Source organism: Scomber scombrus, chromosome 5 (assembly GCF_963691925.1).
Source record: "Scomber scombrus chromosome 5, fScoSco1.1, whole genome shotgun sequence".
NCBI classification, from domain to species: domain Eukaryota; kingdom Metazoa; phylum Chordata; class Actinopteri; order Scombriformes; family Scombridae; genus Scomber; species Scomber scombrus.
The window spans coordinates 32,063,572-32,076,071 of NC_084974.1; the positions used below are offsets into that span (position 1 = coordinate 32,063,572).

The 12,500-nt window shown below is 42.0% G+C and overlaps 2 protein-coding genes across 2 annotated transcripts in view; one reads left to right on the plus strand and one right to left on the minus strand.

The window, feature by feature from the left end:
* The window catches only part of supt5h (SPT5 homolog, DSIF elongation factor subunit), a 20,391-nt gene extending 17,562 nt beyond the window's left edge, over window positions 1-2,829 (plus strand). Inside the window, exons 13-14 of the mRNA XM_062419945.1 lie at window positions 49-144; window positions 2,158-2,829. Of these exons, the coding sequence (XP_062275929.1) occupies window positions 49-144; window positions 2,158-2,298 (237 nt within the window). The 3' untranslated portion in view covers window positions 2,299-2,829. The remainder of the gene's footprint in view (window positions 1-48; window positions 145-2,157) is intronic.
* A 5,487-nt stretch (window positions 2,830-8,316) lies between these two features.
* Window positions 8,317-12,500, minus strand: part of rnaset2l (ribonuclease T2, like) — an 8,207-nt gene continuing 4,023 nt past the window's right edge. The window contains exons 7-8 of the mRNA XM_062419946.1: window positions 12,123-12,197; window positions 8,317-8,533 (exon numbers count right to left, since the gene is read on the minus strand). Of these exons, the coding sequence (XP_062275930.1) occupies window positions 8,318-8,533; window positions 12,123-12,197 (291 nt within the window). The 3' untranslated portion in view covers window position 8,317. The remainder of the gene's footprint in view (window positions 8,534-12,122; window positions 12,198-12,500) is intronic.

Sequence of the window (12,500 nt, forward strand, 5' to 3'; positions counted from 1 at the left end):
TGTGTGTGTGTGGTCTGTGTGTGTGTGTGTGTGTGTGTGTGTGTGTAGGGAGGCATGTGTTCTGTGTTCATGCAGGAGTCGGAGAAGGTTGTCAGTATCAGCAGTGATCACCTGGAGCCTGTTACTCCCACCAAAAACAACAAGGTAACATCTGAAAACACTCACAATATATATCAAGAATAAGAGAAAAGGTTTATTAATAGTTAGTTTATAAACTAGGTGAAAGTAGAGTAAAGAGAAACATATATAATACAAGTTAGACTAAAAACTAGGTTTAAAAAAAGAGACTAAAAAACAAAAGAAACATGATTAAAATTGACCAGAAGATAAATAATATAGATGATTTTTTTGGAAATTACTTGTCGTAATATTGCAAGAATAAAGTCGTAATATTAGGAGAATAAAGTCGTAATATTATGAGAATAAAGTCGTAATATTAGGAGAATAAAGTCGTAATATTAGGAGAATAAAGTCGCAATATTACGGGAATAAAGTCGGAATAGTACGACAAAAAAGTCATATAATTACGAGGAAAAAGTCGTAATATTGCGAAAATAAAGTCGTAATATTAGGAGAATAAAGTCGTAATATTATGAGAATAAAGTCGTAATATTAGGAGAATAAAGTCGTAATATTAGGAGAATAAAGTCGCAATATTACGGGAATAAAGTCGGAATAGTACGACAAAAAAGTCATATAATTACGAGGAAAAAGTCGTAATATTGCGAAAATAAAGTCATAATATTACGACAAAAAAGTCGTAATATTAGGAGAATAAAGTCGTAATATTATGAGAATAAAGTCGTAATATTAGGAGAATAAAGTCGTAATATTAGAAGAATAAAGTCGCAATATTACGGGAATAAAGTCGGAATAGTACGACAAAAAAGTCATATAATTACGAGGAAAAAGTCGTAATATTGCGAAAATAAAGTCGTAATATTAGGAGAATAAAGTCGTAATATTATGAGAATAAAGTCGTAATATTAGGAGAATAAAGTCGTAATATTAGGAGAATAAAGTCGCAATATTACGGGAATAAAGTCGGAATAGTACGACAAAAAAGTCATATAATTACGAGGAAAAAGTCGTAATATTGCGAAAATAAAGTCATAATATTACGACAAAAAAGTCGTAATATTAGGAGAATAAAGTCGTAATATTATGAGAATAAAGTCGTAATATTAGGAGAATAAAGTCGTAATATTAGGAGAATAAAGTCGCAATATTACGGGAATAAAGTCGGAATAGTACGACAAAAAAGTCATATAATTACGAGGAAAAAGTCGTAATATTGCGAAAATAAAGTCATAATATTACGACAAAAAAGTCGTAATATTAGGAGAATAAAGTCGTAATATTATGAGAATAAAGTCATAATAATATGAGAATAAAGTCGTAATATTACAAGAATAAAGTCGTAATATTAGGAGAATAAAGTCGGAATATTACGAAAATAAAGTCATAATAATATGAGAATAAAGTCGTAATATTACAAGAATAAAGTCGTAATATTAGGAGAATAAAGTCGTAATATTACAAGAATAAAGACGTAACATTACGAGAATAAAGTCGTAATATTACGAGAATAAAGTCATAATATTACGAGAAAAAAAGTTGGAATATTGCGAGAATAAAGTCGTAATATTGCGAGAATAAAGTCATAATATTGCGAGAATAAAATCGTAATATTGTGAGAATAAAGTCGGAATATTGTCAGAAAAAAAGTCGGAATATTGTCAGAAAAAAAGTCGGAATATTGCGAGAATAAAGTCGGAATATTGCCAGAATAAAGTCGGAATATTGCCAGAATAAAGTCGGAATATTGCCAGAAAAAAGTCGGAATATTACGAGAATAAAGTCGTAATATTGTGAGAATAAAGTCATAATATTGTGAGAATAAAGTCGGAATATTGTGAGAATAAAGTCGGAATATTGTCAGAAAAAAAGTCGGAATATTGCGAGAATAAAGTCATAATATTGCATATCAATTTATTTATTAATTTATATCCCCTCTTAGTTTGTCCCTAATACTCCGTCGTATTTAAAGCATTATTTATTATTTATCACTATTATATTTAATATCGTCTTTATTATAAATGAATGGAAGTGATGGTCGGGTGTTAGAAAGCCTCTGATTGGTCGTGGTCCCTGCAGGTGAAGGTGATTCTCGGCGAGGACCGTGAGGCGACGGGGATCCTGCTGAGTATCGACGGAGACGACGGCATCGTGCGCATGGAGCTCGACGACCAGCTGAAGATCCTCAACCTGCGGTTCCTGGGACGCCTGGAGCACTGAGAGCGGACGGAGACGATGGAGACGGACGGAGCGGAGGGAGAGAAACACGGACACAACGCCAGTCATTTTGATTTATTACTTTTCGGTGAAAACCCTCCCACACGGTTTAAAACTCTGATTAGATCTCAACAGCTGCAGCGTCCAGAAGTCCTGGAAGTTGGTTTTGGCATCGAATCTGAAAACACGAAAAGCAACTGGACTGAAAGAACTTGTCAGACTTGTTCTTTTTCTCTCCCTCTCTCTGTGAATACATCTCTCCCCATGTGTCTCCCTTCACCCCCCCCCCCCCCCAAAAAAAAAATGACCAGAGCAGCTCCAGCGTTTCTGCTTCTGTTCATTTTATCTTTTTGGTTTTTTTGTTTTGTTTTTTTTAAAGATCTTTTTGTTTCATTAGGTTCACGGTATTCTTACGTAGGCGTCGGAATCTGTTTTTAGTGCTTTCTGAATGTTCTGTCAGTTCTTCTTCTGGTTCTTTTTTGGCTGCAGGAGGATTTAAAAAAAACTACAAAGTGTAAACTGTCAATAAAACTGTGAACATGTTCATCAAGTTGGTCTGTGTGTGTGTGTGTGTGTGTGTGTGTGTGTGTGTGTGTGTGCCTCTGTGTGTGTGTGTGTGTCTCTGTGTGTCTCTGTGTGTGTGTGTCTCTCTGTGTGTGTGTCTGTCTCTCTGTGTGTGTGTGTGTGTGTCTCTCTGTGTGTGTGTCTGTCTCTGTGTGTTTGTGTGTGTGTGTGTGTCTCTCTGTGTGTTTGTGTGTGTGTGTGTGTCTGTCTCTGTGTGTGTGTGTGTGTCTGTCTCTGTGTGTGTGTGTGTGTGTGTGTGTGTGTGTGTGTGCGTCTCTATCTGTGTGTGTGTGTGTGTGTCTCTGTGTGTCTGTGTGTGTGTGTCTCTCTGTGTGTGTGTCTGTCTCTCTGTGTGTGTGTGTGTGTGTCTCTATCTGTGTGTGTGTGTGTCTCTATCTGTGTGTGTGTGTGTGTGTGTCTCTGTGTGTGTGTGTCTCTCTCTGTGTGTGTGTGTCTGTCTCTCTCTGTGTGTGTGTGTCTGTCTCTCTGTGTTTGTGTGTGTGTGTCTGTCTGTGTGTGTGTGTGTCTCTATCTGTGTGTGTGTGTTTGTGTCTCTGTGTGTGTGTGTGTGTGTGTGTGTGTCTCTCTCTGTGTGTTTGTGTGTGTGTGTGTCTCTGTGTGTTTGTGTGTGTGTGTGTGTCTGTCTCTCTGTGTGTGTGTGTGTGTGTGTGTGTTTGTGTCTGTCTCTCTCTGTGTGTGTGTGTGTGTCTGTCTCTCTCTGTGTGTGCGTGTGTGTGTGTGTGTGTCTCTGTGTGTGCGTGTGTCGTCTTTCAACAGTATTCACATGGATCTGAGAGACGATTTACAGCTTGAAGACAGTTTGGGAAATGTAGAAACATTCAGCTCAAACATGAGGACACGTCTGCTTTCTGTTCTCTTCAGTTTCAGTTTAATGCTCCTCAGCAGAAGTGATTAAAGCTCCTCACATTCTGTAGTTAAAGACTGTGTAAAATGAATTCAGACATTTTCTTCTAAACACATTAAATAGGTCATAAATGTATTTCTAAAAAAGGTGTAAAAAGCATTTCAACCATTTAGATTTGAGTTGTGGAGCTAGGCTTCACAAACTGTTTCAACATTTCTGTGTTCAGGATTTAATGGACGGGTCTGAAAATCACCGTTAGCAGCCGAGCTAGCAGCAGAAAGCTCTCAGATCTAACGTCCATGTTTCTGGCAGAGGTGGTGACTTTGATTGACAGGTGACACTTGGTAGGGGGCGGGGCTTCAGCGGACTCGACGGGTACTCCCACAGCGTTTGGGAGAAGAGAAATAAGCAGACTTTTACACAACTTTTCTTTGGTATGTCAAACTCAGAACACATATTTATTTTTACTTTAAGTAGAAGTTCAGATACTTGTGTAAAGAAAGACTCTGATTCAACCTTTACTCCAGTAAAAGTAAGAAAGTTCAGGCTCTGAAATGATCAATGATGCATAAAAATCCTGATAAAATGTCTGCACACAAAATATGTTCTGGTTCTGCTGCAAGCCAGAATATAAATACAGTTGCAAGAAAAAGTATGTGAACCCTTTGGGATTACTTGGATTTCTGCATAAATTGGGCATAAAATGTGTTCTGATCTTCATCTAAGTCACAACAATAGACAAACACAGTCTGCTTAAACTAATACTGCACAAAAAATTATATGTTTTCATTTTTTATTGAACACAACATGTAAACATTCACAGTGCAGGGTGGGAAAAGTATGTGAACCCCTAGGCTAATGACTTCTCCAAGAGGTAATTGGAGCCAGGAGTCAGCCAACCTGGAGTCCAATCAATGTGATGAGATTGCAGGTGTTGGTTAAAGCTGCCCTGCCCTATAAAAACACACACCAGTTTTGAGTTAGCTGTTCTCAAGAAGCATTGCCTGATGTGAACCATGCCTCGCACAAAAGAGCTCTCAGAACACCTACGATCAAGAATTGTTGACTTACATGAAGCCGGAAAGGGTTACAAAAGTATCTCTAAAAGCCTTGATGTTCATGTGTCTACGGTAAGACAGATTGTCTACAAATGGAGAAAGTTCAGCACTGTTGCTACTCTCCCTAGGCGTGGTTGTCCTGTAAAGATGACCGCAAGAGCACAGCGCAGAATGCTCAATGAGGTGAAAAAGAATCCTAGAGTGTCAGCTAAAGACTTACAAAGATCTCTGGCACATGCTAACATTTCTGTTGACGAATCTACAATAAGGAAAACATTAAACAAGAATGGACTTCATGGGAGGACACCACGGAGGAAGCCACTGCTGTCAAAGAAAAACATTGCTGCACGTTTGAAGTTTGCTAAAGAGCACCTGGATGTTCCACAGAACTACTGGCCAAATATTCTGTGGACAGATGAATCCAAAATTGAGTTGTTTGGAAGGAACACACAACGCTATGTGTGGAGAAAAAAAGGCACGCACAGCACACCAACATCAAAACCTCATCCCAACTGTGAAATATGGTGGAGGGGGCATCATGGTTTGGGGCTGCTTTGCTGCCTCAGGCCTGGACGGATTGCTGTCATCGATGGAAAAATGAATTCCCAATTGTATCAAAACATTTTGCAGGAAAACTTAAGACCATCTGTCCGCCAACTGAAGCTAAACAGAGGATCGGTGATGCAACAGGACAACGACCCAAAGCATAAAAGTAAATCAAAGACAGAATGGGTTAAACAGAAGAAAATCCGCCTTCTGGAGTGGCCCAGTCAGAGTCCTGACCTCAACCCGATTGAGATGCTGTGGCATGACCTCAAGAGAGCAATTCACACCAGACATCCCAAGAATATTGCTGAACTGAAACCGTTTTGTAAAGAGGAATGGTCCAAAATTCCTCCTGACCGTTGTGCAGGTCTGATCTGCAGCTACAGGAAACGTTTGGTTGAGGTTATTGCTGCCAAAGGAGGGTCAACCAGTTATTAAATCCAAAGGTTCACATACTTTTTCCACCCTGCACTGTGAATGTTTACATGTTGTGTTCAATAAAAAAATTAAAACATAATTTTCTGTGCGGTATTAGTTTAAGCAGACTGTGTTTGTCTATTGTTTTGACTTAGATGAAGATTAAAACACATTTTATGCCCAATTTATGCAGAAATCCAAGTAATCCCAAAGGGTTCACATACTTTTTCTTGCAACTGTATATAATATAAATATAAATATGAGGCTATTAATCACTGTCACAGATGTGTTCATATGATAGGAGTCATGTTCCTGCTCTGTCTGCACATTGTTGGACTTTGCTTCCAGGAAACAGAGAGAACAGCACAGAGGTTTGAAACAAGTAACGAGCCTGTTTAGATGATGTGAGGAGAAGAAAGTTCAGATATTTGTGTTTAAATGGAGGAAAATGAAATACTCAAGTAAAGTAGATACCTGGAAAATACTAACGAAGTACAAGTACATACTTCGTACTTTACTAAACGAACCAAAATACGTAATGACTTCTTCTCATTGGTCACTTTGGTGTTTATCTGCTTTATTTTCCTCTTTTTTTAACAACCTGCACAGAAAAATAAATCACTGGACACCTAAAAAAACACCAAATGACAAAAAGAGCCACATTTAACCCTCCTGTTGTCCTCGAGTCAAGGAAGGAAGGGAGGAAGAAGTAAGGAAGGAAAGGGAGGAAGGAAGGAAAGGAGGGAGGAAGGAAGGAAAGGAGAGAAGGAAGGGAAGAAGAAGGAAGGAAGGAAAGGAGGGAGGAAGGAAGGAAGGAAGGAAGGAAAGGAGAGAAGGAAGGGAAGAAGAAGGAAGGAAGGGAGGAAAGGAGTGAGGAAGGAAGGAAAGGAGGGAAGGAGGAAGGAAAGAAAGGAAGAAGGAAGGAAAGGAGGGAGGAAGGAAGGAAGGACAGGAGGGAGGAAGGAAAGGAAGGAATGAAGGAAGGAAGGTAGGAGGGAGGGAGGGAGGGATGAAGAAGGGAGGGAGGGATGAAGAAGGGAGGGAGGGATGAAGAAGGAAGGGAGGGATGAAGAAGGAAGGAATGAAGGAAGGAAGGAAAGGAGGAAGGACAAACGGAAGGAAGGAAGGAAGGAAGGAAGGGAGGAAAGAAGGAACAGTCAAAACAGACGGGGTCAATTTGACCCGGGAGGACGACATGGAGGTTAAGATTTAAATAATATAAATGTCAATTAATTAAGTAATGAACTATTAATTAATTAAGTAATGAACTATTAATTAATTAAGTAATGAACTATTAATTAATTAAGTAATGAACTATTAATTAATTAAGTAATGAACTATGGGTATGACTATGCATTTTTATTAATGATTAATATTGAGATTTGTTTTCTTAGTTTAGTTTTTAAAGATGAGTCGATGTTTTATTCAAGATATTCAGTTTATTGTCAGAGAAGATAAAATCACATTTAAGAGGATTTAAGGTTTTATATCTTTAAAAAAAATGTATAAAAAAAATATTAATCTATTGTAAAATAACTGTTTATTGATTAATGATGGACAGATCATTAAAAAAGATGGAAGGAAGGAAAAGAAGGAGGGGAAGGAAGAAAAGGGAGGAAGAAAGGAAAATAAGGGAGAAAGGGCAGATGGAAGGAAAGAAGGAAGAATGAGAGGAAGAAAGGAAGGTAGCAAGGAAGGAAGGAAAATAAGGAAGGGAGGAAGGACAGGTGGAAGGAAGGAAAAGAAGGAGGGGAAGGAAGAGAAGACAAGGAAGGAAGAAAAGGGAGGAAGGAAGGTTGGAAGGAAGGAAGAGAAGACAGGAAGGAGGAAGGAAAAGAACAAGGGGAAGGAAGGGAGGAAGGAAAGATGGAAGGAAGAAAAGACAATAAGGAAGGAAAAGAAGGGAGGGAGGGCAGATGGAAGGAAAGAAGGAAGAATGAAAGGAAGAAAGGAAGGTAGCAAGGAAGGAAGGACAATAAGGAAGGGAGGAAGGACAGATGGAAGGAAAAGAAGGAGGGGAAGGAAGAGAATACAGGAAGGAAAGATGGAAGGAAGAAAAGACAATAAGGAAGGAAAAGAAAGGAGGAAGGGCAGATGGAAGGAAAGAAGGAAGAATGAGAGGAAGAAAGGAAGGTAGCAAGGGAGGAAGGACAGATGGAAGGAAAGAAGGAGGGGAAAGAAGAAAATACAAGGAAGGAAGAAAAGGGAGGAAGGAAGGACAGATGGAAGGAAGAGAAGACAGGAAGGAAGGAAGGAAAAGAAGGAGGGGAAGGAAGAGAAGACAATAAGGAAGGAAAGGAAGACAGGAAGGGAGGAAGGAAAAGAACGAGGGGAAGGAAGGGAGGAATTAAAGATGGAAGGAAGAAAAGACAATAAGGAAGGAAAAGAAGGGAGAAAGGGCAGATGGAAGGAAAATAAAGAAGGGAGAAAGGGCAGATGGAAGGAAGGAAGGAAGGAAAGAAGGAGGGAGGGAGGAAGGAAGGAAGGAAGGAGGGAAGGAAGGAGGAAGGATGGAAGGAAGTAAGGGAGGAACAAATTATTCATCTATTGAATAAGGCTCTGACATCATCGGCTAGCTGCAGGGTTTCCGCGGCTGCTCGTGGTCGATGGGGAAGAAGAAGAAAGGAGTCTGAGGAGGACAGGGGTGTCCAACATGAGGAGGAGGAGGAGCGGCCCATTTCCGGTCCGACCCGGCTGCTGGATCCCGGTCGGCGTCGCCATGGTGATCACAGCCAACTGTCAGGTTGCGAGCCAGAGGGATCTTCACCTGAAACCAGACCTCACGACCCTGAGGAGGAGAGGAGGAGAGGATGAGAAGAGGAGGAGAGGAGGGGAGGATGAGAAGAGGAGGAGAGGAGGGGGAGGATGAGAGGAGGAGGAGAGGAGAGGGTGAGAAGGAGAGAAGGAGGAGGAGAAGAGGAGGATGAGAGGAGAGAATGAGGATGAGAGGAGGATGAGAGTAGGAGGAGAGGAGGAGAAGATGAGAGGAGGTGAGGATGAGAGGAGAGAATGAGGATGAGAGTAGGAGGAGAGGAGGAGAAGATGAGAGGAGGAGAGGAGGTGAGGATGAGATGAGAGGAGAGGAGGAAAAGAGGATGAGAGGAGGAGAGGATGAGAGAAGGAGAGGAGGGGATGAGAGGAGAGGATTAGAGGAGAAGAGGAGGATTAGAGGAGGAGGGGAGGAGGAGAGGAGGATTAGAGGAGGAGAGGAGAGGAGGAGAGGATGACAGGAGAGGATGAGAGGATGAGGAGAGGAGGAGAGGATGAGAGGAGGAGGAGGAGAAGAGGAGGAGAGGAGGAGAAGAGGATGAGAGGAGAGGAGGAGAGGAGGAGGATGAGAGGAGGAGAAGAGGAGGAGAAGAGGATGAGAGAAGGATAAGAGGAGGAGAGGATGAGAGGAGGATAAGAGGAGGAAAGGATGAGAAGAGGAGGAGAAAAGGAGGAGGAGGAGAGGAGGAGAAGAGGAGGAAAGGAGGAGACGTTTGTGGACTGCTGCTCGTCGGAGGCCAATAGTTTCGGATCTGAGCAGCAGCATCTTGAAAATTTCGGTGCATGCTGGGAAAAAATAAAACAGGGATTCTACTTATATGGGCATCAGAGGAGCATGAGGCGCCCTCCTGAACCTGTGAACCAATCAACCTGTCAATCACCACGTAGCCACGCCCTAATGCATACCCTGCTTTATCGTCACATATAAAATCAGGGAGGCCAAAATGTCCCAAATGAACATCATACTGCATTGAAGAAGGCTTTAAACTAGCGATTGAGACCATAAACACATTTTGAAAACGTTTACTGAGGTTAGAAATCAAGTGAGAAGTTGGTGAATTCTCCATTGACTTGTATAGAGACGGAAGTCCTTTTGACACCAAAACGGTCGCCCCCTGGTGGCCTTTTGATAGAATGCAGTTTTAAGTTACTTCAGCGTTGGCATCATTTCAGAGGACCGGAGCTCCCCGTCTGGCTTGAGCACGGTGCACTTGGTCATGCATGCGCACATTCACCTGAAATTTTCAAGATGGCGCTGCTCAGATCCGATACTATTGGCCTCCGAGCAGCAGTCCACAAACCAATGGGTGACGTCACGGATGTAATCGATTTCTTATATACAGTCTATGGTGCTCAAGCACACCTCTTCCAACCAGGGAGGTGTACCGTACTCAAGCTCGGTACACTTTGCACTCACACTGGCCAAATGATCGGGACTTTAGGGGGCAAACGTGGGCCAGTACGAGTGAACCCTAACTCTTTAATTCTACTACAGACGATCTCATAATAAAGTAAAGATCCACAAGAAGGAAGGGAGCTGGGACATTTACATCATGTTATTTATATGTGTATTATTAGCATCACTTTGAAGGCTCTGATCCGGTAGAAGTTCAGTTCGTACTAATGTCAGATTGTTTTTGGAGCGAGTGAGCGACCGCTTTGTCTTTAACACCCGTAAAAAAAACAACAATCCATCATAAATGCGACGTTTTGTTGACTCAGTTCGATCTGATCTGTTTTTCTATTGGCAGCCGCGTCACTTCTGGGATCCTTTCAGATGCCAACGCGTCTTTCTCGGCAGGATCTCCCGCAGTGAGAGACGCAGATGTTTCACAACTGGACAGAAAACAGTTTAATTCATCTGCAATCATAGACTGTATATAAAATGGACGTAACTTCCGTGACGTCACCCATTGGTTTGTGGACTGCTGCTCGGAGGCCAATAGTTTCGGATCTGAGCAGCGACATCTTGAAAATGTCAGGTGCATGCTGGGAAAAATAAAAACAGGGATTCTACTTATATGGGCATCAGGAGGAGCATGAGGCGCCCTCCTGAACCTGTGAACCAATCAACCTGTCAATCACGACGTAGCCACGCCCTAATGCATACCCTGCTTTATCGTCACATATAAAATCAGGGAGGCCAAAATGTCCCAAATGAACATCATACTGCATTGAAGAAGGCTTTAAACTAGCGATTGAGACCATAAACACATTTTGAAAACGTTTACTGAGGTTAGAAATCAAGTGAGAAGTTGGTGAATTCTCCATTGACTTGTATAGAGACGGAAGTCCTTTTGACACCAAAACGGTCGCCCCCTGGTGGCCTTTTGATAGAATGCAGTTTTAAGTTACTTCCGCGTTGGCATCATTTCAGAGGACCAGAACTCTCCGCCTGGTTAAAATAAAACAGTGGCTGTAAATGTCAGGCAGATCTGTTCAGTTGTAGTTGAGGTATGTTGTTGGAAGGCACAGCTGCACTTTGATTTCAAACTGAAAGTGAACTCAGCGTTGTGTGGACTCTGCAGACCACCATCAACAATATTACCGCCACCACATATTACCGCTGCTGATCCGGTAGAAGTTCAGTTCGTACTAATGTCAGATTGTTTTTGGAGCGAGTGAGCGACCGCTTTGTCTTTAACACCCGTAAAAAAAAAAACAACAATCCATCATAAATGCGACGTTTTGTTGACTCAGTTCGATCTGATCTGTTTTCCTTTTGGCAGCCGCGTCACTTCTGGGATCCTTTCAGATGCCAACGCGTCTTTCTTGGCAGGATCTCCCGCAGTGAGAGAGACAGATGTTTCACAACTGGACAGACAACAGTTTAATTCATCTGCTTTGAATAAAGATATAAGATCTGGAAACAGTGAAGGAGAGTAAATCCGTGGATGTGCAGCGATCGCTCACTTTGTTTTACATAATTGGTTAAAATCAGAAAGGCCTTCTCTCTTTCCTTCCTTCCTTCATCCATCCACCTTTCTTCCTTCCTTCTGTCCTTCTTTCCTCCCTCCCTTCTTCTCTCTGTCTTTCTTCCCCCTTCCTTCCTCCCTTCCTTCTTTCCTCTGTCCTTCTTTCCTTCCTTCCTCTGTCCTTCTTTCCTTCCTTCCTCCCTTCCTCTTTTCCTTTCTCCCTCCTTCCTTCCCTCCCTCCCTCCCTCCTTCTTTCCTTCCTTCTTTCCTCTGTCCGTCCTTCTTTCCTTCCTTTCCTTCCTCCCTTCTTTCTTTCCTTTCCTCCCTTCCTTCCTCCCTCCTGTCCTTCCTTCCTTCCTTCCTTCCTTCTTCCTTCCTCCCCTCTCTCCTTTCCGTCCTTCTTCCTCCCTTCCTTCCTTCCCTCCTCCCTCCTTCCTACCTCCTTTCCTTCCCTCCTCTCCTTCCTTCTTCCTTCCTTCCTTCCTCCTTTCCTTCCTTTTCCCTTCCCTCCTTCCTCCCTCCCTCCTTCCTCCCTCCTTTCCTTCCTTCCCTCCTTTCCTTCCTTCCCTCTTCCTTCCCTCCTTCCTCCCTTCCATCCTTCCTTCCTCCCTTCCATCCTTCCTTCCTCCCTCCCTTCCTTCCTTGACTCGAGGACAACAGGAGGGTTAATTGGACTAAAGTCGATCATCTGACCTCATCGTTTGTGACACACTGGATCTCATGTCTGTCGCCCAGAAGAGGAGCCAAGACGCTGCGCACCTCCGCAACCTGTACACACACACACACACACACACACACACACACACACACACACACACACACACACACACACACACACACACACACACACACACACACACACACACACACACACACAGGTGAGAAGTTGTCCGACTCTCTCATAATATATAAAAAAAAGAATAAAGGGACTCAGAGAGAAAATGAAATAATACAAAATAAATTTAAATGTAAAAGAAAAGATGAAAAATAAATTAAAATTAAAATCACCAAAATACAAAATGTTTATTTGTCTGTGTAAAGTTTTATTGATTCATTTTATTCAACTGAAAA